This window comes from Acipenser ruthenus, chromosome 20, assembly GCF_902713425.1.
Source record: "Acipenser ruthenus chromosome 20, fAciRut3.2 maternal haplotype, whole genome shotgun sequence".
In the NCBI taxonomy this organism is placed as follows: domain Eukaryota; kingdom Metazoa; phylum Chordata; class Actinopteri; order Acipenseriformes; family Acipenseridae; genus Acipenser; species Acipenser ruthenus.
Genome location: NC_081208.1, coordinates 20,865,334 through 20,890,302, shown reverse-complemented (window position 1 = coordinate 20,890,302; position 24,969 = coordinate 20,865,334). Strand labels below are relative to the sequence as shown.

The 24,969-nt window shown below is 38.3% G+C and overlaps 1 protein-coding gene across 3 annotated transcripts; it reads right to left on the bottom strand.

Annotated features, from left to right (window-relative positions):
* Nucleotides 1-1,623: 1,623 nt before the first annotated feature.
* LOC117425640 (asc-type amino acid transporter 1) lies at nucleotides 1,624-22,062 on the bottom strand. Of its 3 annotated transcripts, XM_034042750.3 has the most exons (11): nucleotides 21,826-22,062; nucleotides 18,882-19,086; nucleotides 16,575-16,726; nucleotides 13,427-13,552; nucleotides 11,311-11,464; nucleotides 10,293-10,416; nucleotides 8,808-8,911; nucleotides 7,132-7,228; nucleotides 6,263-6,412; nucleotides 5,625-5,802; nucleotides 1,624-3,372 (listed from the first exon to the last, which is right to left on the bottom strand). In XM_034042750.3, the coding sequence occupies exons 1-11, from the start codon at nucleotides 21,983-21,985 to the stop codon at nucleotides 3,266-3,268; spliced, it is 1,557 nt and encodes a 518-aa protein (XP_033898641.1). In that variant the 5' UTR covers nucleotides 21,986-22,062; the 3' UTR covers nucleotides 1,624-3,265. The 3 variants fall into 3 exon arrangements, with proteins under 3 accessions (XP_033898641.1, XP_058849600.1, XP_058849601.1); XM_058993617.1 differs by lacking the exons at nucleotides 18,882-19,086; nucleotides 21,826-22,062 and adding an exon at nucleotides 18,138-18,273; XM_058993618.1 differs by lacking the exons at nucleotides 16,575-16,726; nucleotides 18,882-19,086; nucleotides 21,826-22,062 and adding an exon at nucleotides 16,175-16,248.
* Between the last annotated feature and the right edge of the window lie 2,907 nt (nucleotides 22,063-24,969).

Genomic DNA, 24,969 nt, shown 5'->3' with positions numbered 1-24,969 from the left:
ATTTAATAATAAAACCTCAAGGTTTCCTTAATTTACCGAGTACTGGTGTTATTTACAGGGTTTCACGTTTTGAATAGAAAATATATGAAGGATAAGTACCAATTGAATGGGGAAATACCTGGTGAGCTAAAAATCTGAAAAACAGCCTTGTTTAGTGGTGAGCTACAGACCAAAACTCCAGCTGAATAGCCGTCCTATGATCAAACTGTGCATCCAGTGGGAGCCAAGTACTCTGACCTCAGTGCAGGAGAATGATGTGTCATAATTCTCGTCACAATTGAGGTAAGTGCATTTGTTTAACCAGCTTGCTTTTTACACGCTAGAGGGCGCTATGTGATATGAATATCACAAACTGATGCCTAAGGCGGCTCATACTGTATATCCCTGAGGTCTTTCTGCTTACCATGCTGAAAGACTACAATGAATAATTAATGAAAGTGATGCAGCGCTTCATAATGTTGTGGAGCAAAAGGTGGTTAATGCGATGGAGATTAGGAATTGGCATTCTCATTTATAATGATGCTGAGAGTCAAGCTCCAAAACAAGAGGAGTAATTTGTAGTTGGGGTAGCAGTCGACCAGTTGAATAGCAACTCAACCCCAGAAACTGGAGGGAAGGAATTACTTGTGAGCACCACTGGTGGTGATCTTTATACTGGTCTCCAGCATAAAATTCCACCTTGCTCAGAGACTGCCACAAAGGTAAAAAATACAGATGACATTTTGAAATAGGCCAATTATTCATGAGTGCTGCAACTGTAATAAATGATGATAAAGAAAAGATATAAGATAATAAACAGATTAAAAATGGATATCCTGCAAATTCAGAGGATTGTTTAAGAAAGTAGACCTTTTCTACAATATCTATTCTAGTACATTTTAATGTATTATAGTACATTTATATAGTATTTTATTTTATACAAATTATTTTCCTTAAAAAGTAAACTACATCTGTACAAATTAATTTATCATTTTCAGGAATACAGTATAATCTGGGAAGTGAAACTTTCATATTTAGAATCAACTTTTACCCAAAAGCCATTCTACTGTTTTGTAGTCTATTGTATCTTTGTAACCCACGGACATTGAATTAGGGCTAATCCTCTCATTATACATTACTTCTTGGCTCTGAATGTTGTCCACGAATCTCCTCCGTAGATAGCCTATGTAGCTGCTTCACTAGTTCTTGATGATAATGATGGTATAAAATAATTCCATATACTTTCCACACCATGCAATAAACCGGCCCTCGGATGTTAGTTTTGAATTTTTTATTTTTTTCATAATGTGCGTTTTCATTTTAAAGCATGATATCTATTATTACGAAATACGTCTCTGTTTTACAGGCCTTGATTTTGAGATCACACTTTCTTGGACATTTTACCCGGAGAGTGAAATTGTCACCACTTCTCTGGGCCTTCTTTCCTGTTGGCTGCTTCCCTTTTGCAGACAGCAAGACCCCAAAGACACTGCTGAGGTGAAATGACCCAGGAAGATTTCCTGAAAGGCAAGCAACCAAGAACGTTCTTATTTTGTAGTACTAAATGTCATGTTTTAAAATGTGTTTCTTTCGAAACTGCACATTTGAAACCAGCATAGTGAATGGAAGGGCATGACAGAAAAGATTTGTGAAAGTATTTTAATAACTGCGACCACTTTGAACTGTGCTGTATGAAAGTGATTTAGTTCATCTGTAGGTTTATAGATTTCCTCTAGTGACGCTGGTAACGACAGTGGAATCATTTATCCACATACATCTCAAATAAGATATTGAGATGGAAAGGGATAACCAATGTAACAACCACTTGAAATGCTGAATTGTTTGCAACACACAGGGATTGATTGCATTAGGCTTGTTGTATGGGGAAAGGCAGCTTATGCTAGTATTGTATAGCGGCAACATGGATAAGATGCATAGATGTATACAACTTTTTTTCTTTTAAGGCACAATACAACATACAATACAATAATAACCAACTGACGTTCATTAAAAAAAATCTGCATGCCACTATTTTCAATAAAAACAATATCAAAACCTCACATACATTCCTGAAAAACCAGTTCGCAATGTAACCCCACTGGCATAAGCCTATATCTCCTAAAAACAAAACAACACAGTTCTTAAAAATGATCAAGCTATTTAAAGTTCCCAAAGCTAAAATAATTCCATTATTTTTCCTTCAGTGCACTGCCATCACTTATGTAGGTCTCGCTTTCTGGGGTTTAAACAGAAAAAGGATGTAGGATCCCAGAGATGCTCAACTGGTAAAGGCACAGCTGAGAGGTGCGCAGGGGGAATCAAGCAGATTAGGGAGCACAGGTTTCAGTCCTGGCTGTGCCAAGTTGTTGTTATTCGCTGGTGATCCCACATGGAGCTCTGGCGCTCCCCTGGGTTGAGGATGAAAACTCAGCTGGGACCAAGTCACCTCACCATGCTACAGCGGCCCTACTGGCCAGGTGCCTGGTGAGCTTGAGCAAACAACTGCATTTTGGCCTTTGTCCTCCAGAGGCCAGTAGCTCACCAACAGCCCCTGCTGAGCACCTATGTGTAAAGAGAAGATTTCAGCAAATCAGAGCGCACGTTTCTGTTGTACGCCATGACAGATCACAAAGAAAACCCATTCTTGACATGAACCATACCTTATTGATTTTTAACCGTATAGTAGCTGGATTGTTAAACTTAACAATAAATCTGTATGAAAGTTATAGGACTGCAAACATATAGGTTATATCAACACTCGTCAAAACACACACACACACACAAAAAGGTTTTAAAAGCTTTCTGGCTTCTAGCACTGATATTCCCTCATCCATAGATGCTCGTCGATCTATAACCCTATAGTGCTTCATCACATTTACTGTTTAGTAACCAACCAGCTAAAGCCCCCTACTGGTGGACACAGTTAGGAGCCAATCATTGAGGCCCTTTGCCACTAGACAGGCTGCATATCCTTTTAAACCAGAATCACGTTGATGATGCAATTGACCTCGGGGAACAAAAAAAGGCTGAAAAAGTAATACAAAATGTTTTAAACATCCTAGAACCTGAGACCTTGAGAAGGAATGGCACGGCACTAAAGAAGGAGGAGGGAGGGGGGGGGGAATCTCCTTGGTTTTGCGGGCTTGTTTTGCAGAACCGGTTCTATAATAAGTGGAAGAAGTACATTTGTTGTTGCATATGAAAACAAGGATAGTTTTTAAACATTCTACATTTGTCACTGTAAACAAGGTCATTTGTTTTTCAAGGGTGTCCTGAAAGAGAAAGTTCATGCTTCTGATTTTTGTGAGCAGTCCAGCGGCGTCTCTTCTTCTGCTTCCACATGTTGAGGATAGACGACGTAACACAGTTTCTGTCCCGAATAGGTAATAGATTCTGAAAACACAGACAGAAGGAGAGGGCTCCGTTCATAAATATATTTCATAGGGTTCCCTAAGCAACATTCCAAAAAGCATTACTTCTAGATTACTTGCATTTTTCTGGTACCATGGTGGCCCAGATTCCTATGGATTTGGTCACGCAACAGGGGATAAATAATTGTACCCTAATTACTTTTGTTCTAAAATATTTGAAAATCCTATAACTCCAATGTTCTTTTCCAGAGTAGAAAGACAGTTGATGACTGTTTAACAAAAATACACGCAATGGATTTTTATTATTAAGCAGACAAGACCAATGCCTTTTAAAGACGGATCCAATTTAAAATGGTAGGGAAAAAAAAAATGGTTAAAAGATCACAGCAGTGTTTGATTAGATATCATAGTTAAGAAATATATTTTATTTTGTATTTTATATTCTTTTTTTTTTTAATCTCCCTTTACTCGGCTTTGTAATGGGGGTTGTTGACAACAGCAATTGTAATAACCAGGCATAACCTGTGCTTTGTGCTGCTTCGTTGCATCGTATTGATGAAATCAAAAACTGCATCCATCATCTCAATTACACTTCGTTATTAGAAAGAATGTTCTACTATTGAAAGGACAATCTCATTAGGAGATGGTTGTAAAATCTTGTGTTGTTATTTTATGACTTGGTATCCACACACACACACATTGAATCACACAGTTCTTTACTTCAGCAGACACTGCCCTGCTTTCTCACCCCCACTCTTACAATTTGACTTGTTTACACCTACAGTGCACTTCCTGTATCCATCCACAAGGTGGCGTGCACACATTCAAAACACAATTTACCGTAGTTATCAAGCACTGCATTGATTGTCTAATTTGCATTTGAAATATATATTTTCCTGATTTTCACTTGGACTTGGCCAATTTATCCTGACACCACACTACAAATTCGCTTCCTTTTGGTGTTACTGCTTTAGGACTCCATCTGAGCCTTACACTCACAATCTACGCTGCAAATAGAAAACTATGTGGATTCAATGGGCAAAGGAAGAAAAACAGTACTTCTGTTAAACTTGTAGGATGAAAAATGGGCTTGGCATGGGTCAAAGTGTAAAAGTCCAATTGGTGAGCTGGGTGTAGAAAAATGGGTCCAAAGACCAGTGTACTTCAACACAATCTACCCTTTTTGACTGAGTGAAAGAAATCTATTTCGAACAAGCAATCATTCCTGACCTATTCCTGATTGCATACTGCAAATACAGCTACGAGGTTAAGAAAGTAACTCTTTTATGACGCTTATATCGTAGGATATACAGACTTGGAATCCTTACAGAAGTAAGTGGGCCAGTCATTTCCACTGTTATGTAATATCCATATGCTAAGCTGCAACAGAAAGTCCCTCAGGTTCCCGATGCCATTGCCTGGGCAATGGAGAGCACCCCCGCCCTCTCTGGAGCCTCCTCCTCAGTGTTCACTTCATTCACATTCCCCTCCAGCCGCTAGCCCTGTGCCTTTGAATCCACTGTGTTGAGATTGCTAAATGAGTTGCACATTATTGATGCCTGCTGAAGGATGGTCCTCCTCTAAACAACCTCGAAGAGTCTTCACCATGACTACTCCCCCCGCCCCTGCTCAAGGTTTCTGTATTTTAGCACTAGAAGGAAGAGTTCCTTCCCTGAATGCATGTGGAACTTTTATGAGCACTACATTCTCAAGCACTGAAACGCAAAAAAGACAGGTGATGCTGCACTGCCCACTAATGTAGAACACAGTCAGTGTTCAAGGATAGAGCAACAGGCCTGTAAGGAACACAAGAAAAAGGCGAGCTCATGCAAAGCAACAGTGTTTAAAGGATAGACAGAAATATTAGGAGTAGCACAAGAAAAACATAATACAGGACAATACAGTCCGATTGTATTTAGTTAAACCTGTACGCGTTATACAAAACATTATTTTAGAACACATTTATTAACTGTAAAATACATTGTTTCTTTCTCTAATAAGGGCATTTTATGTGCCAACCTTTCCTTTGAGGTGCAACCATTTGCAAAGCCCAGAATAACCTGTAATGGCAACACAATGAATTAGGAACAAAGACTGCACACTGGTCCTAACGTGGTACACACTGTCCGGTACTGATATAGTATAATGACATGGCAAGAAACCAGTCTGCATTGGTTGTTTACCATATAAAATGATAGTACCTTTCTATTCTGCAATCCCCATACAATTGGACCACTGGTTTGTCAGTAAAGGATTACGTTTGGTGGCACTTACCTATAAAATTGTCTAAACACTTTGGTTTGTTTTTCCAGTACACTCCCAGGAAGTAGACAGGCACTCCAGTTAATATTATGACCAGGCCGATGCCGCAGACAACGGGCTCCGAGTACAGGCTGAAGATCAGCAGGAAGGCCCAGAATATAAGGTAGGTTACCGGAATGAGAAGATTCACCTGAGAGAGAGACATTTCAAAAACATACCGTGTCTACTGTATATTATATAAACATTCCTGTCTAATGTCACTTCTGGTAATAATGTCGAAATAATACTTCACACTCCTACTTACAATTTTTACACTCCCAGTTACAACTTATTTTCACCCCAACTAATATACTGTAGCTCAATACAGTATAAAGAAAACACAAAACTAAATTCATTATAACAAGTATGTAGTTGTATGTGACCGACAGGTTTCTACATATACAGTATCTCACTCAATCATTTCCTACAAAAAGTACACTTAAGAAGGCACTAGCCAAAAAGTTTGTCTACTTCAGTTTTACCTTTTGTGGCAGACAGCCAGCCATCATCCCTATCCTTCTTATTCTCTCAATAGCTTAACGAATAGCATCCATTTACTAGTGAAAAAGGTTAAACAAGTAAAGCTAGCCCATGAGCAGCAATCTCTGTACCTTGATAGGCCTGAAAAGATTGGGCTTCCTCCAGCGCAGAACAAGCAGCCCTGTGATAGTCACTCCATAGCAGAGGTAGTTAATAAAGGACAGGTAATTGATCAGTGTGTACGTCTCTCCGATAAACATGATGACAATGGTAGCAGTACACTAGACAGCAAGGAGAAATGTCCTGTTAATGAACTCGGAACAAACAGGGCGCTTTCCATTAGAGAACTCAAACAACAGCTCTCACATCACCCTTTTCTCAACTCTGCTCAACGGAAGGGGAAGCATAACGTTTTGAAGTGATCATCAAGGCTTTAAAACACTTTTTTTTTTTTTTTTTTTTTTACAGTTTTTATCATTCTAAATAATAGTACCGCTGTGCAATTTTTCCAGTCCACTGTGTCTTCTTGCATCTTGGACTATATGAGACAGGCCAGACCACAGACCTTCAGCACAGGAAGTAAGTGTATTACTTTTCTATACCAAGTTTGTACCATTGTGCCTGCATATCTGCAATTAGACAGTAAATAAACAAAGATGCATTCATTAGCCCAACCAATCACAGGCACTGTTCACCTGGTGTTTGGGCTAGGCCTTGTGTTGAGCTACTGTACCTTACTGGTTACTAATAGTATGGTCCTTCATTATTGTGGATTGAAGGAGACACATTCGTAGAGAGCTACTTCACTGTCTTTTCATGCCATTCACCACAGGAGGCCTGGGTTCAAATCCCGCCACAAATAAAATGAGTTTTGTTGTCTAAATTTAGCCTGAGACCGAATGGCAGGCAGAGGGTGTTCAGGTCAGGATCAAGGTGTGCTTGCATCAAAACACAAGCACCAACATTTCAAGAAATAACAATAATAACCAGGATTCCTTACACAAACCAGGAGCGCAGGAATAGGAGTGCAGTTTTTGAAGTGGATCATTGCGAGCAAGCTGGGCATGTGACCCTCGCGGGCTCCAGAGAAACACAATCTGGAAGAATCGATCACAAACAGCAATAAAACAAGACACCCACACACGCACTACAGTGTCCCTGTGTCGTAGCCATGCGACGTGAAGTTCAGCATACCAAAACCGTTCAAATCCCAAACTTGTTTGTTCAAAGAGTTTTTTTTTTTTTTTTTTAAATCGTTAACTACAAAACACAATACTACTAAATTTAGAAATACTTCATTGACATTGAACTTCGGGGATGGAAATAAGACTCCCATTTCATAGCAGTTCCATTCCTGGATTTACTATGAGTTTAATAAGACAAACCTAAGTGTGTTACCTATACGCTGTGGCTAATCAATCTTGTATTAAAATCTGGAATGAGTAAAACTGCTATGCTATCCCTCATTTTTAAAAGTGTGTGTGTTTTTATTTGTTTTTTTTTGTACTGAAAATCTTGGCTACTGTCTGAGGTGGTGACATGGAAAGGGCTGTTTTTGCACATGGACAGGGAGCACTGATTGGCCTTGCTGTTTGAAAAAGAAGCACTAATCCATGAAGAGGAGTGCAGTACATTCAGTGCGTCTCTGGGGTGAAGACTGTTACCCAAGATGAATCACCTTCTGGAAGCATGTGGTGCATTAGCCTCCAACACAGGAGCTATTGAGTCTAGACTAATAGTCCTGCCAACACCCTGTGTAACAGGAATCAGCAGTGTCGAGTCTTGAGTACTGCTTTATTTTAAGTGTACCTGTTTGCCGTAATGCCATAATGCCTCTTCTCTTTGTTAAAGGAGAAGATGAATTTTGAATGCACAATTGCAAATAAAATGTGAAATGTGTGTCATTATAGCTCTCTGTATGTTCTGACTTGGCATGGTGTGCCTTTTAGCTTTCACGCTGCATGCAAAATTCATAACTGAAGGGACGAAAGCTCCATATAAAGCGGCAAGATTTTTCTTTCATTCCTAAAACCTTTCTGGATGCTTGAACTGTGACCACACCAATTTTTCTCATAATGTATTTCCCGTCTAGTGACAAGCCCAGATCATGTTCAGTGTGATTTGTGGGAATCCAATCCTTTTCAATGGCCTGTTATACCCCATGGGGCAAGACACTATTTTTACATCTCACAACTGTAGGGAAAAGAAGGTCAAACCAACTTGTCTAGTTCAACATCTGAATTTGGACAATGGTCGGCCATGGTTTTAGATACTGTGTATTACTGTCATATTTAGAAGTGAACTCTCAACCACACTATAATGTCATTTGGTCCAGTAGGATTCTGGGAAGGAGAAGCAACCTTAACTGTCTCATGGCAGCAAACAAGAACTCATAAGAACATACGCTAGAGAAAACAGTCAGAATCCCCAGTGAAGACTGGTGACTTTACACAGCCAGGACACAAACATGCACCGACTTTATGACTCGCGCTGCACGGCACATGGCCATGCATTTACCAGGCGAGCCACACAGGGACGCCTTAATAACCATTTTTCCCCACAACAGGTCAAACTTTTGTTAATATGTAGACATGGATTTACTCTGTTGTCAAATAATAAAATAGATGTACAGCCAATACTGAATGGTATCTGTGATGATATTATAAAAAGACTAACCTGGAAGAGGTGAAAAGATATCCGTTAATCCCTCCGAAAGTGGACAGGGCCACTGAGATCGGCATTATCCAGGACATCGCTCCCAGGAGTTTCTGACCAAAGGTCTAAAGCAATAAAGGAAGAACTGTCATTGAAGCCTGATCTCACATCTCACCGTTAAAGCACATCCAGATTGATCAAGGTCAGACCAAATGCACTGTTCACTTTTTCCTTTTTTTTAAAGACTTTTTTAGATATATTTTCTTTGCATTTTTTGGAACGTTTGCATCAGTCTGAGTGATTATTGTGTCAGCTGTCTTTGAGTTCTAGTTGCCTACCATAGACATGCAATGTAGGCTAGATTAGCCAAAGTGCCTTTATATTTTTAGGTGCCAGGTAGCACCATCTAGTGCACAGCAGTGTATTGACAGAAACAAGGGAAAAGGAAACTTCATCCCAAGAGGCAGATCACTGTGGCGACGGCTCTTGCATGTATCTATGGCAAGCAACTTGAGCTGAATAGTAGCTCCGGAACTCTGGTGAAAAAGTATTTGATTAATTGCTGTAAGAACCACTCAGAGTGATTTATAAACATCATAAAAAGTGAAGGGAATGTAAAATGAAGAAAATTGCATTTGATGTAAATATACCTGGATATGTCACCCCAATTTAGCAACATTTTTTGTGACATGACCTTTCTTTAACACAAGTTATATTGGGGGTAAATGGAAGCTCTCTGTCTGTCCATTTATCCACTTACATTTCTACATATATCTAGAGGACCGCTAACCCAGCTATCATGAAAAGGACTTTCTTTAGCCTTTATTAGTAGTAGCAGAATCTGAGGATATATAAAGGCACTGTCTGTATGTTGAACTTACATTTTTACATGGGTACACAGTGGATATAGGCTTTGGGCATTGAGTTCTGTACTAAGCAGAGTACTAGCTAGTACGGCTCATCTCCAGCTCTCTATTATTTTAAACAAATTGCAATGAGAAAATACAGGAAACACAGTTATAAACCCCAAGATTATATTTGCGAATGATTACATTTAGATATTTCATAAGACGATATTAAGTTACCCTTTCAGAACTGAAAAGAGTGAGAGTGAGGTGTCAATTAAATGTATCTATAATTTATAATTGATCAACGTGAAGACCTTCAATACCTGTAGTTAAAGAATACTTATTGGAATTTAGAGAAATGGTTCTACCAGACTTATTGTCCAAACATTTGTATAATTGTATGTAGTACCTTGTTTTATAATCCTCTAGATGGCAGACCACCGATACATTGGTTAACACGAGAACATCTTAAAACCTACCTGCAAACTAGGTACTCGATTCGCTGCAAATGAAACTAACCTGTAGTCGACTGTTAATACTGTCCTCCATACTAACCACAGGATCATCCACCCTATGCTACTTTTAGTTGGTCGCATTTGACCAGCTTTAAACCCTCCTTGCAGAAACGTTACCAGTTCCATGGCAACAGTTTACTTACGACAGCGACAGCGTTTGATGACAGCAGCTCTTCAGGTGACATGGCAGTGAAATAGGCAATATTGGTGAATGTGTACACAAAGGTCACCAATGGGATGGATATGAATATGGCACGAGGCAGATTCCTAGCAAAGGAGGGGAAAACATTATTTTCACACATGAACATGAACGAGACATGCAGTGAAGAAAACAAAAGGTGGAAATGCGTTCTCGGTTTATTCTGAAACCTCTTTTAAGATAAAACCTGTCAGCAGTCAGTAAACCCAGAACTGGATTATTACTTCCATTAAAGCCGCCTTGCAAGAGCAGCCACCTGTCTTAAGCAGTCAGTAATGTTGGGTTTCTATGGTGACTGTTTATGCCAATTATAGGTGCATCCAGCAACCCCATTTCCTAATCGAATACCAGACCGATAATACCCGTTGCACTGAGCACTCATTATTCAAAAGGAAGAAGCAAAAGTATGTAGACTTCATGAAAGCCTCTCAATACAACTGAAAACATGCATACAATATATATTATATATACATATATATAATGTAGACACACAAAGTACAAATGATATAACATATGCATGGGGCTCCAAATAGGGCACCTGGGGAGGATAGTCGACTTATTGTATTTATTGTAATAAATTTGTTGTTTGCATCATGTTTATTGGTTCTGAGTTCTGTTGTCCAATTGAATTAAATAAATAATTAAATACCACAACAGAACATCGAAATCACCATGCGAAAAAGAGCTGGGCTTGTCTGCATTCGTGGTTATAGAGCTTTTAACTTCATCATATCTCATCCCATCTCACTGACAGGGTCCACCCCTTACTCTAAACACAGTTGTGTCTGTTGTGTATTTAACATTTGGCTTCATGCTTACATGTGTTAAAAATACATTCTACTAAGCCACCTCAAAACACCTGAAAGGAGAAAACAAGCACATCTGAATCACTGGCTCTGATCTAAAGCCTGTACAAGAAGCATATTGAAATCAGAGCTAGAACAAGCAAACAGGCGCCTCACCGACGTGGATCCACGAGTTCCTCCGTCACGTAATTCAAGAAGTTCCAGCCGCTGAACGCAAAGGAGCCCTGAAGGAAAGCCAGCGCTATCTCCCCCACAGAGGGGGTCTTCCAGAAATCAAAAGCAGCCTGAGGTTCAAGCCATTTGTAGTTCCCTGTGAAAGACACCCTGTACTGAGCCCAATAGCATTCATACCACCTTCCCACAGGCAACACTGCATAACTGTGAATAATCCTTTACAAAAACACATACCACGTTATGTAATTAAAAATTAAGCATTTCAAGTTCATGTCTGTAACTCGTAGCCACTAACACTTTCACTGTCATTACTGAGCTCTATTAAAATATGCAATTTTGCAGTATTATAGTAAAAAACATATGTATTTGGGGAAAAAAAGATTATGAATATCTAAATGTCAGTTTCCAAAGTGATTCTGAAAGTAGCCTTTATGAAGGTATTATCCTAAAATCTGACTGCTGGGTTACTTTAAGTAATTCCGTTTGTTTCCAGGTACAGGTGCACAAGAGACTCAAGAGTGGAAGTCGGAGATCTACAGGCCTCTGGAGGACAAAGGCCAGTCCAGCAGATGTCAGCTTGAGATCTCCAAGTGCCTGGTCAGTAGAGTGATGAGGAGAAACAGCCACCTTCCAATTTTGCATCCATAATTCACAAGAGCCCAGAGCCAATGCAAAGCCCCCTTTGGAATCCCCAGCAAAAACCAAAGACTATGAACCTGACTGTAGTAACCTTGTGTGTGGGTGTCTAGTACAGTATTTTCTATGCACGGATAAGATTTTGACAACTCTTTCAGGATGATTTGTCATATGTGATTGATAATTATATACAGTCAGCACTCAAATATCCAACCCTATAAAAACTTCAGTGGCGGTTAAACGAGTGTGACGCATATCTGATTATTTCATTTTGGCCCGTTCCAACCCTTGTCCGTTTTTTCAGGGAACACAAAAAGTATACAATGTCAAAAATACGTAACTGAAAGGACTGTTTTAAAATAAGTAGGCTTCCATTTAGATATACTGTAGTTGGTTTTGTTTGTACAGTACTATATTTTCAACAGAAGTAGTATTTTAATTCAGAACGATATGATTCTGAAAATATCACTTGCCAAAAGAGACGACTGTGGACACGTGGACTGTAATACAGTACATACTTTTAAATCCGGTACGTATTGTAGCAGTATGTAAAATTCCCCATTAACAACCCAACAGCAAAATGAAATCACAATGTTACCCATGCACAGAACTGCATAAAACGTAATGCAATTTAACAAAAGATTAAAAAACCAACACCAGTTTCCAGAATTAAAACAGAATCCAAAGTCACTATTCAAAATTGCATAATATAGTGCTCGATAAAGTCTTAATGTCACAGTTCACTTGCAAATGAAAATGCACAAAAGCAACTAAAAATCACAGATTTAAGAAAAATGCATCACATTATCTAAAACTGTTCAATGATTAACTGTTTTACATTACCGTAGCTGGTCTCGTTCTCTTTGTTTTTGCTGCATTTTCGTCAAGGGAAATTGGAGGAAGCGCTGTGTAGCTGCACAACAAAGACAGACTTGGCTTGCGAAGAAAAAATAAAATGCGGGCTGTGACGGATAAAGAAGTACATTTTAACATTGAAGAGATGGGCTTTGTATCAGTAAACTGGTAGTCGGAAATCGCGTGTGACGGGTAAGTGCATTAATTTGTTACATATATATAATGGGGATTGATTTTATTCTTAATACAAGGGTGGTAAAACACGACTGACGTGTATCTGAGTAACGGATATCCAAGTGCTGACTATAGAAAAATAGATATTGAAATGGTAACTGTCTGAATCATTGTTAATGCCACAGTATTATTTAGAACACACATTTCTTTCTACATCTGCTGGACTGTCTGGTAAAGACAAGAATACTCCTTGTAATATTTTTGTTTTTGTCTTGATATTATGTTGTATTATTGTGATATTTTTTTGATCTGTATTGTCCCCCCCGTTTCCCTCTTCCCAAGGGGTGGGGAAAAGAGAGAAAAAATTAATACAAATAATTGCTCACAAAAAAAGAATGCTCAGGAGAGATGGTGTAGTTATTGTTTTTTTCACCTTTGCAGATTTGCACCAGTCCCACAGTGATGATAAGGCCGAGAGCCAGGAGTTTTCCTGCTGTGAACACATCCTGAATCCTGGTTGCCCACCGGACACTTGAGCAATTCACCCAGGTCAAAAACACTATGGATAGAAAGCACAACCCTTTTTTTAATCAAGACAGAAATAATGGACATGTAGTACAATATTGTAGCCACAGTTGTTTGCCAAGTAGTGCTCTTTGCTAATGGAACGACTGCAGCAACAGTCACATGACTGATTCATTTGTAATGCAAATAGAACCCTGACCTGTGTTCTGAAAAGTTGCACCTCCCTGTTTCTAGTCATTTTCACAATAGGCAAGAGCGAAGATCTAGCAGGCTTTGATAAAGGGTCTAATCTCCCAAAGTGACTGGAATAGAGCTGTACCTGTAAATGGTTAGGGTAATGATTCCGGAAAATGTAGACAAAAAAAAAAATACTGTCACTATACAGGACATAACTTTATATAAAATCTGGGGTATTACCATAGCTGTTCCAAAAATGGAAAAGTTCCTATGTTTCTGACATGAAAAAAAACACTGATTTTAATACCTTTGATAGTTAGAGAGAATTAGGCAGTTAGAAAATCATAAACAGTAGCACATGACGGAGGGCTTTCATGAAACTGCATACTTATAGGGAGGTACAGGAATTAGGGAATGCAACAGTGTGTTTGGAGTTTTATATTTTTATTTTAAAGTTTTTAAATTTGTGTGTGTGTGTGTATATATATCCAGATGTTTTAAGACAAGTTTGATAAATACACTGGCATTTAAATACAGCACTCTCCAATGTTCATATTCATGCCATCACTAGCCTTTGCCTTGTTTTGTGTAAAATCTCACAAATTTCCAGTGTAAACATAACGGTAAATTAAGAAAAATAAAAATAAAATGAAACCCAGTGTTCAAAAGAGAAAAAAAACAATTTTGAAAACTACATTAATATTATGGCTTATTCACATGGAAATAGTTCGATCTCTCATTTTTTAAATTTGCAGTTGGTTACAATTTCTGAATTACGTGGACCAGCTTCTGCAGTGCTAGTGAAAGCAGCAGTCCCTTCCAGTGTGCCGTGGCTGCAGAGATGCATTTCACTTTTTGCTGTCATGTTTTAATCAAAACTTTACATGACTTTACATAGCCACTTAGATTTGCATTATCTTCAGCGAATACAACTGCATCGTTATGACAATATTTTCTAAATAAAATGTCAAACTGTGTTTATAATGTGGGAAGGTTTGCTGCAATTATGACACAGAATGCCATATGATGTAAACAAAATGGTGATTTTCAAAGGGAAGTTAAATGTAAGACAAATAATAATATGGAAAGTTTTATTTGGTTTCTTTTGATTTATATTCAAACAGCATGCCTCAGAACCTTTTGGAATGAACATTGTGCTGTGACAGGTTTTTGAAACCTTTTACATTTTACACCACAATCGTTTGTGGACTATTGCAGTTATTCCATGAATGAACATAGTCTACCTCACTAGTGAAATAACCACAGATAAGATAAGATTGTTATGTAAAGTATTTTATGTCCAAAAGTCCCAAATATATTTTTTTTCTTCTATTTTTTTTCAGTTGTGTCTAAGTGCCTACAGCAGACCGCAGACTGCAATCTCTTGGGAAACCTTAGCCAATTGGGACAAGTGTTGTCGAAACGAAAAATGGAGAGGTGAATTGTTCAGCATCGTCCATCACTGTCACTTCTCTTTGGCTCACAGTTGCTACACTGGAATGGAAAAGGAGCTGCGTGAAAAAATTAATTAATTCAGCCGCTGCAAGCCCTGCATCCAATAGCTAAAAAAAAAATACTTTTTGAAGCATTCATGCTTCAGAAATTTGTATCCAATCACTGCAATTGGGATAAAAGAAATGGTGCTGTGTTCATCCAAGTGCCACGGAGTTCCCTCTTGTAAATTATCTTGTAAACGGTGTAGCAAACAGAATAAGGAATTAAAGAGTAAGTTCAAGGGTTCTGAAAAATATAGCATTACACGTCCCCACGTTGCTACAACGTACCTGCAATTTCTCTTTTCAATGTTCACATCCTGACAATGTTTTACACTTATAACTTTAAAGTCTGTTTTAAAACTCTTTTCAAAATGTCTGCAACTTACTCTTTAAATGGGGTGCAGTTATGTTTTCCTCCTCAGTTTTCATAATCTATTTAAGGTGTTATAGCTAACATATTTGCTATAGGTCTCATGTGTGCAGTTTAAGAAAAAAGCACATATTTGAGCATGTACAGCATGTTCGTTTAAAAACAAACAAACAAAAAAAAAGATTTCTGGTACCATATTAGGTTGGTTTTCTATGCCTAATTTCCAGGCACTTCCATCTGAAGGTACAGTAATTTCACATTGAGAGGAGAGTGTCCCAACCCTTTCAAGGCCTTCTCTCCTGTCTTTAACTAACTGGCTGCTTCCCCTAATGACTGAAATGCATTGAAGCCAGTGGCATCTTTCAGCTCTGCAAGAGATTCCCCAAAAGTAATAACTGCAAGTTTTCATTAACCCATTATGGCACCAGATATCACTACTTAAAATACATGTCTGCTAGATTATAGCAGAACATTTCAAAATGGCACAGTTTATACCATTGGCAACATTCTCACTGTTACTCTTTTTGTTTTTTGCTAATTTTTATTTATTTTTTTTGGTAGGGGGGTATGTAAATTTTATACCACACTGTAGCAAAGGAAAGTCTACACTTACTTTCTTCCTAGTACCATATCCCTTCCTGTGGTAAAGGTCAATTTCCATAGTCTAACCAAAAGGCCTCCCTCTGAAGCTCTGAGTAACACACAGGAAGTAGAAGTGTACAAGCTTTACAAACCTATAGTGGGATTAAAGTAAACATAAAGAAGGCAAATCGGCTTGATAACACCACAGCGGTCATGGTGGCAATAAGACATTCAACTTAAAACCTGGATTATTAAAGTAAATATATACACTCTGTAGAGTGGTACAGTTCAAGTTGGTAGAGTATCTGCAGTACCGACTCAATATGGGGTGTTTTAGGGGTTCATAACTGTACCCCGAACAGCACAGAAAAAGGACAAGAGTACCTTCACTTTGAACCAACAGTTAGAAGATTAAGTAAAGCGGTACTCACAGACACACACTGTTGAAAGGATTCGAGAGGCGTTGTATGGAGCAATACAGTCTGGGAACACTGGTTGTAGGACGTAGCTGGAGAATGTCAGCGATATCACAGCAAGACTGGTGGGGTACATTATCAGAACAGCACTCCATAACAGCAGAAACCTTTTAAAAGGAGGAAAGCAGAGCTAATAAAGTGAAACCTTTGGAGTGACAATTAGGAGCACATTGTGAATGTTTTTTTTTTTATTTTTTTTTTTTATTTGCAAGCTAAATAGGTAGATGATTTGATTTCTCAAGGTATACCATGTTTGTTTTTGAGTAATAAAGTTTCTACAGTCACAGTGCTGAACATACATCCTGTGTAACTGTCTGTGCCTCTTTCTGGTTGATACAGGATGCTCACAATGCTACCTGCATTCAGTGGTTTTTGTGCGTATTGACTGACTCCTTTAGGGGATGTCCCTTTTTGTTTCTGACTTCACATACACCAATCAATGACCGACTACTTCTTGCCATTCCTTAAAACTGTGTCACACAGTGGTCATTGATTTACAGGTTGTGGTTGCAGATGCTATGACTAGACACTTGCACTCGCGGGCGCTAATGGAGAGCAAGACTGCTTTTACTACTCCCTAGCTATGAAAGGATAGCGAGTGGGTCAGGTGGACTATGAAGAGTCCCCACATAGAAAAAGATGGGAAAACACATTATTGTGTTAACTTGTTGAAACCCTGGGGTCAAAGTAACCTCTGTATGGAGTCTCACCTGGGCTCACAAACCATGCCCCTCAAAACCAAAGTGCAAGTAGCAGTGGGTGACTGGTTAACCCCAGCGCAGAAGTTATTTGATGAAACAGTTTTGTGGCATCTTCTTTTTTCTACTTGGTAAGGTACATCTTATGTCATATAAAAAAGAATTAGGTTGGACACAGGGGTTACTGAGGAGTCAGTGGACGAGCCCTTTTGTGTTGGTTCTACCAGGATTTACATTGACTTAAGTTAAAGTAGTTTCAAAGTTAGACACTTACCCAATGCCCTGGGTTGATGAACTAATAGAGTGTCTAGGGGTTTCTGTATATTTATTACAAACTGGACCTCACCAAGATTCAGTGGCAGACTCAGACAGACGTAGAAGGGGTGTGTGTATGTGATTGGGTATGCATTCCCCACACATCTACCAGCTTAGTAACAGGTGGAAGAGTGTTTATGTAAGAATATCCACGTGCTGTTGTGTTCACTGTGATTCACTGTGTAACGGAGCAGAGGCCAGAGCATGAACCGAGGACTCCACACTCTTAACCACTATGCAAAAGAGCCAGGCTCGTCTGCATTCGTGGTTACAGAGCTTTTAACCTCATCTCAAGGACAGGGGTCCAAATTCGTAACGGCTCTGCCCATATTACAGTCTTCCCTCTAAGCTGCAGCCTATGAGATCCTATTCCATGCTAGATGCATTCTTGTTGAGCACAATGCTCTTGAGATTTCAAGTTCTCTAGAGCTCCACAAAGTTACATTTTTATACCTCAGCCTTTCAAAAGAATTTTATGACAACTTTTACTGCCCTGTGTACTTACTCAAGTAATTCTTTACCAACCATTCTCGTTCAGAGCTGAATGAACTTGTAATTAAGCTCACTTCCTTTCTTGCTTGAAGGATTGAAATCCACCTGCTGCCTAATGAATGTCCTTAAGTTTCATTACAACTGGATATTTAAGATATTGTCATGAAAAGTACTGTAACGCACAGAAAAGAAAAAAAAAACAACGTTTAAGATCATCCCACTGTCTCCTGTGTCTTCAATTGCCGAATGTGGTTCCATTATTATCTTGAAATGTGCCCTTTCTGTCAGGGAAGGCATTGTGGGGTGGACATGATCAGGAGAGGTGTTCAGGTATACATGGTTCTCCAAGGGAATCAAAGGGCTCTGTTTAGTTTGCATATGCAAATATGAAATACTATACTTTACACTATATTTAATTTTTTTGGAACAGGGAGAGGGAGTTTTGTTTTGAAATAAATCCACATTTTTAAAAGCTGCCATTTAATATCATTTTTATTCCGTTTAAAATAACCTCTTTACAAAAATATATTTCAATATATCTTTCTTTTTCTCAGACTGCACGGAATGACTGCATTCACATTTTGTTTTATCAACAGAAAAAGAAAAAAAATGAGCACTGTGTTTTGTTAGCATAGAAGAATGCTGGGGCAATGGAAAAAAAAAAGACTTCTACGTGGACACAGCCTTTATCTTTATGAACCAGTGCTGAAAATCTATTTAGCCAGTGAAAAACAATGACAACAGCTATGTTTCTTACCCAACTAAGCCGCCAAATATTTCAGTCACATAGGAGTAGTCCCCGCCTGATTTAGGAATAGTTACTCCGAGCTCTGCATAGCACAGTGATCCGAGAACTGTGATGCCTCCTCCCAGCACCCAGATAACCAGAGCCAGGCCCACCGAGCCAGAGTGCTCCAACACTCCCTTGGGGGAGATGAAAATTCCAGAACCGATAATATTACCTGAAGAATGGAAAAGAAGACCATGCAAATTAGGTATTGCATCTTGTTGTACAAAATGATGTACCCGATGGACGGTCACCTCCATGTATACCCAGAATCTCATACTCTCAATAACGTATGTTAAATAATGTTAATACTGCTTTTTACAACACATGGATAACCAGTTCTCCAGAGATATGCAAAATTGTAAGTGAGATATACAGATGAACAGATGTAAAGACAGACAGACACCCCATATATCCTCAGAATCTGATATGCTCAATAACTGTTAGGCTAAATAATGCAAACACCAGGTCTCGTGACAGCTGGATAAGTGGTTTACCAGATCTAGGCATAAAAGTGTGAAGTGTGACGTGTATGACCGCCTCCACTACACCCCCTTTGGAGCAGATTTTTAGAAAGCTTGTCAAATTTGCATGTGACACAAAGCTGGGGGTAGTGGCCCAGGAAATAGGTTTAGAACACATACTGAACTAGTTCATATTTTACTCTCTAGACTATGACTAGGACCAGAGGATACAGGATACAGAGGGAAGGTCACACTGTGATCCGTGAAGACCTGACTATATAATGTTCTGGGATCAGTCAGCTACAGTACAAAGAACAGTATGAGCATTGATGTATGAGCATACTCTTGTAAATGTGTCAAAACATGTTTTTATGAATGGAGGTTTAAAGTTATAAATTTGAGTCTTGAAAATGTCCTTTGTTTAAGTACAGTACTTACAATAGCAGGCAGGCATACAGGACAGTTTGGGCAACATGGGTAAACCAGACAGGCGCAATGCAGAAAAAAAAAGGCAACCCAAACTGTTACTTAAAGGACGAGTGACTTTTTCAATAATGCATTATTACTGGGTCATCCTCACTTTTGATAATATTATTTTCTAAGATGTGTACTATCCCCCGTTGGGTGGAATATGTCTGATAGTCTAGCTGTATGCCACAATTATATTTTCATTGCTCTAGAGTATGCTTGTCTAAGGACTCTCTTTAGCAGTAGTATTTGAGTATTATACTCTGGGGTTATCTGGAGGCTGTTTTGATAATTAGGAATACGAAAATTAGAGCAAAGTGGATCAATGTAAACATCAACAAAGAACCTAAAAGATAACCATATTATTGTTTTTTTTTGTATATATTGGAGCGACAGTGTCCCGTGGTTATGTTGAACTCCACGCTAAATTGATGTTTTCTGGTTACATTGTTCTATAATCCCCTGCTGGTCCAGTCTGTTTCAATCATGCAATGACAAGTGTACCCCACTCACTGATACCTGCTAGCCTGATCCTTGCTGCAATGAGGGGCAGCAGTGTGGAGTAGTGGTTAGGGCTCTGGACTCTTGCCCGGAGGGTCGTGGGTTCAAATCCCGGTGGGGACACTGCTGCTGTACCCTTGAGCAAGGTACTTTACCTAGATTGCTCCAGTAAAAACCCAACTGTATAAATGGGTAATTGTATGTAAAAATAATGTGATATCTTGTAACAATTGTAAGTCGCCCTGGATAAGGGCGTCAGCTAAGAAATAAATAATAATAATAAATAATAAGTTATGTTAAAATGATGGAGTAATATGTAGCTAAAGAACTTAACCAAAAACAGTGTTTTGCTTCATTGATAACATTTTACAGGATATCTAAAAAAAAACTAAACAAAAAAATGACAGGTATTTTAATTAAAAGTTATATTGTTTATGGTTCTAGCTAATAAGAGGTACAGTACGAAGGGATTCTGAAAGCCTGGTTAGCACGCCTTTAAAGACGAAATCCTCCATTGTGAATTACTTCAAATAAACACTTTGCAACTATTCAACATTATTTGTGTTTGAAAGCAAGTACATTATAAGGATTAACTGATTAATCCTACATGATTACTATATAACAATGGGAAAATATTATATGCGAACTGGAACCTACATTTACTGGTTCATTTTTGGATGCATAGCGGAGGCTTGGACACGTTGCCTTTTTTTCTTTCTTTTTAAAATCTCACTCAGAATGACAATTATCTATTCAGGAATACAAAGAGATTAAGGTGTGGCAGCAAACGTCGCAACCCCAGACATCACAGCAGAGGTTTCTCAATTATGTTTTCACTCATATATGTATAAGCAAAATACAGATTTGTGTAGACAAGAATGTTTTGCAATTACCAGTAAAACCAGTTTCGTTGGTTCGAAAATGCCAGCGGATAACCATGCTGTGTTTACAGACATATTCAATACATTTTTTAATCAATATACTGTAAAAGTTTTTTACCATGAATTACTGCAATGTTCATTATTATGGTGCACGTGTCTTTGTGTAATGTTAGTATATTTAAGCATATACCACAGTAACATTGTATTAAGGTACTAGCTGAATACTGATGAAATTACGAAATAAACCGTACTGTATGCTGAGCTGAATTAAACTATACACACTGCAATAGGCTTTCAGTGTAGAAACAAACCTATAACAAAAGTGTATTGCCAACGTCACTGAAGAAAATACAATACAATATTCTATATACAATATTAAAAAAATGTCATCTAAAGTATTCATTGAATTTATATATATAAGGTATATATTGTAACTGGTATTATGCAACTATTTATTGAAAAACTCTTGCCATTAATACATTCCATCAAACGAATATTTCAGAATGTTAATTCTTACAAAAACACATCATCGTATATGTAATTAGATTAGCAAATAAGTGCTTCACTCTGACAATAATTCATAAACTGCCAGCGCCTTACCTATAATGATAGCACAAGCGCTAACAAGTCCGATTTCTTTTTTTAAAGTCACTCTCTCTGGGCTGCTCTCGCGGTTATATTTCCCGTTTTTCAACATCGTTGCTTGAGCCGTTTGATCCTGCTTAGTGCAGTTGCTTCTGTGGCGCTTTCCTCCATCCATTTCTGTTGCACTTCAAAAAGACGAGCTGCGATTCACTTCTCGATCTCATAAACTGTATTTGAGACACAGTGAATAGCATACGCATGCGTAGGGCCTCACTGCTGTTCAGTGCTGAATGCTAAATACTCTTCGCCCCAAGGCGAGATTCTGGGGGATGTCGTTGGGCACACCTGTCATCGCACCTGGTCGCGTACTGTGCGTACTTTATTTATTTACATAATTAATTTACACGTTGTTTTGTTTTCTTATTACTCCTTTTTAACCCTTGTTGTTTCTATTTGAAACGACTGCTTGTCCACACGTAAACACAGTGTGCTTGTGAGGTGTATGCTATTTAATGACATTTCAAGCCATATAGTCTAAATTCTTCGTTACATAGCAACAGTCCTAACAGCAGACAGGAGGTCATACAATCCCCCAGGGAATGTTTGTTTCAGTCCTAAAATAGCTCATGTTTTTCTTTGAAAGGTGAAAAATCACAGAGTAATGCCCATGACCTTGAATTAGATAAACTAATTGCCAGCTTGAAAATTCCTGTAAGTAATACTTATTAGTACACAGTTTTTTTATGAAGCCCTTTGGCTTGGGTGGTGTCCTGTTACCTGATAACCGGCCCAATCTCTCTTTTTTTAACACCGTTCTTGGTTATTGGTCTGGTTTGGTTATATAAGTACAGCAGCTGTTGGAGGTTGCCTGCAAATTTAGAATCCAAGTGATTTTAGACTATTTCTAACATTATAGAATTCTGTTGAAGGCCTGAACCATTTCACAATGGGAGATATAACTTGTTTTGCAGTTGAACTATGATAATTAGGTCTGCCGTAATTGTCAAATTCTTCAGCTAACTTAGACGTCTCAATTTGCATGCAACAGGTACATTTGAGCATTGCATTTGAGTATTTAAAATGAGGGATCTTCCATTCTTCCGATCAACAAATGTTGGGACATTTGAAAAACTAGAGAGATATCATATGTTTGGTCTCTCATCTTCATATGCATACAGAATAGTGTCCACACTGCTACCCCACATGCTATCTATTAGCATTGCAGAATGACTGGAGGTAAGACATTTGTTCTTCATTTTACCACCAAAATATGTTTCCACTTCTGCATTGTAGAATGCTAGTAGTAAACCCCAAAAAACTAACTAAACCCTTAATTGAGCTAAATATGTGCTTCATTAAACCTTTTTTTTTTACTTGTTTTCAGCACTTAAACAGCTGAAGATTTCAAGTTAGCTATAACTTGAACTCTGCAACTTTTTATGAGCTGAGAACAATTAAAAAGGTCTAATTAAACAAAGTATTGGTTCAGTTAAGGGTCTAGTTAAGTAATGACATATGGGGACCCCAGGACCAGGGTTGGGAAGCCCTGCCATAGACACAGTGTTCGAGTTGCCATAGTGCTCATGCATCAGTGCCATTTCTATAAGGCAGCGCAAAAAATGTGCATTATCCTTGCAGACAAAAGTGGACATGGAGAAAACAGTAGGTAATGCAGGCTATTCCTTTGCCGACCGAGGACGGGAGCTTCCGGGGGACAGCACTCAATTGGCCGAGCGCCGCCCGGGGGAGGGAGGGTTAGGTCAGCCAGGGTGTGCTCAGCTCACCGCGCACCAGCGACCCCTGTAGTCTGGCCGGGCGCCTGTGGGCTTGCCTGTAAGCTGCCAGAGAGCTGCGTTGCTCTTGGGTGACTGCATGGTGAGTCCGCAGTGTGAAAAAAAGCGGTCAGCTGACGGCACGCACTTCCGAGGACAGTGTGTGTTCGTCTTCGCCCTCCCGAGTCAGCGCAGGGGTGGTAGCGGTGAGCTGAGCCTAAAAAATAATTGGCCATTCCAAATTGGGAGAAAATAATAAAAATAATAATTGGCAATGACTAAATTAATATATATATATATATATATATATATATATATATATATATGTATATATATATATATATATATATATATATATATATATATATATATATATATATGTATTAGCTCAAAGAGCCAGCTGCCCAACGTTTCGATATGTTGTACATATCTTTCTCAAGGGAGCCTGTGTTTGAATCAAAACATTGGAGGTATTTATAGGTTTCTGATGGCATGACAACTACTTGTTATTGTTTACATTCAAATCCATGATTTATTCTTACATGCTGCAATGGTGTTCTATATATTGTGACATCATTTTTACTTCTATCTTTGAATCTGTATTAATTCTAATTAACACTATTTTATATAAACTTATATTTTGATTATATCATGCAATGCTGGCTCTGAGGATCAGTCTAGATTTGGCCTCCCCAGCGCATCAGCATGCACAACTTTTGAATGAATTTTGTTTATTTATTTAAATGTTATATATTTATTGAAGTTAATTAGTTCATTCTTTTCTGTTGAGTCCCGCTGGCATAATCGTGTTCAGTCTGTTTATCCATTTACTTTCTTTTATTCTTCTATATGTCGCATTGTCTAATTTGAGCTGTTCTAATACTACAAACTTTACATCATTTATGTCATGTCCCTGACTGGTGAAATGCTGTACTATTGGTTCATTCATTTTTTTATTTCTAATTAATGAAAGGTGGTTCTGAATTCTTTTATATAAAGTAGTTCCAGTCTCTCCAACATATTTGATTTCATCACATTTTTCACAGGCTATTCCATAAACAACATTGCTATTTTTACAGTAGGTATTAGTTTTTAGTGGATATGTGGTCTTCTTATGTTTAATTATATTTTTACTTTTGTCTATGTATTTACACACTTTACATCTACTAGTGCACATGTTCGTAAAACCTATTTTGTCAATTATTCTTTTATGTTTACTGTGAACTAAAATATCACCTAAATTAGCTTCTCTTTTGAATGCTACAACTGGGGCCTTAAGAAATACTTTTTAAAATTTTTTCTGAATTATGTAGAATCCGCAAGTGTTTCCAAACTATTTTAGAAATATTGGGCAAAAGTTTAGAGTAAGTCATTATTAATGGGACTC

Coding starts and splice junctions, on each gene's coding strand:
- LOC117425640 (XM_034042750.3), bottom strand. CDS start 21,985: ATGGATGGAGGAAAGCGCCACAGAAGCAACTGCACTAAGCAGGATCAA. Junction 7,229..8,807: donor TATCTTTTCACCTCTTCCAG/GTTAGTCTTTTT, acceptor CGATTCTTCCAG/ATTGTGTTTCTCTGGAGCCC. Junction 6,413..7,131: donor TTCCTGCGCTCCTGGTTTGT/GTAAGGAATCCT, acceptor CTTGCTGTCTAG/TGTACTGCTACCATTGTCAT.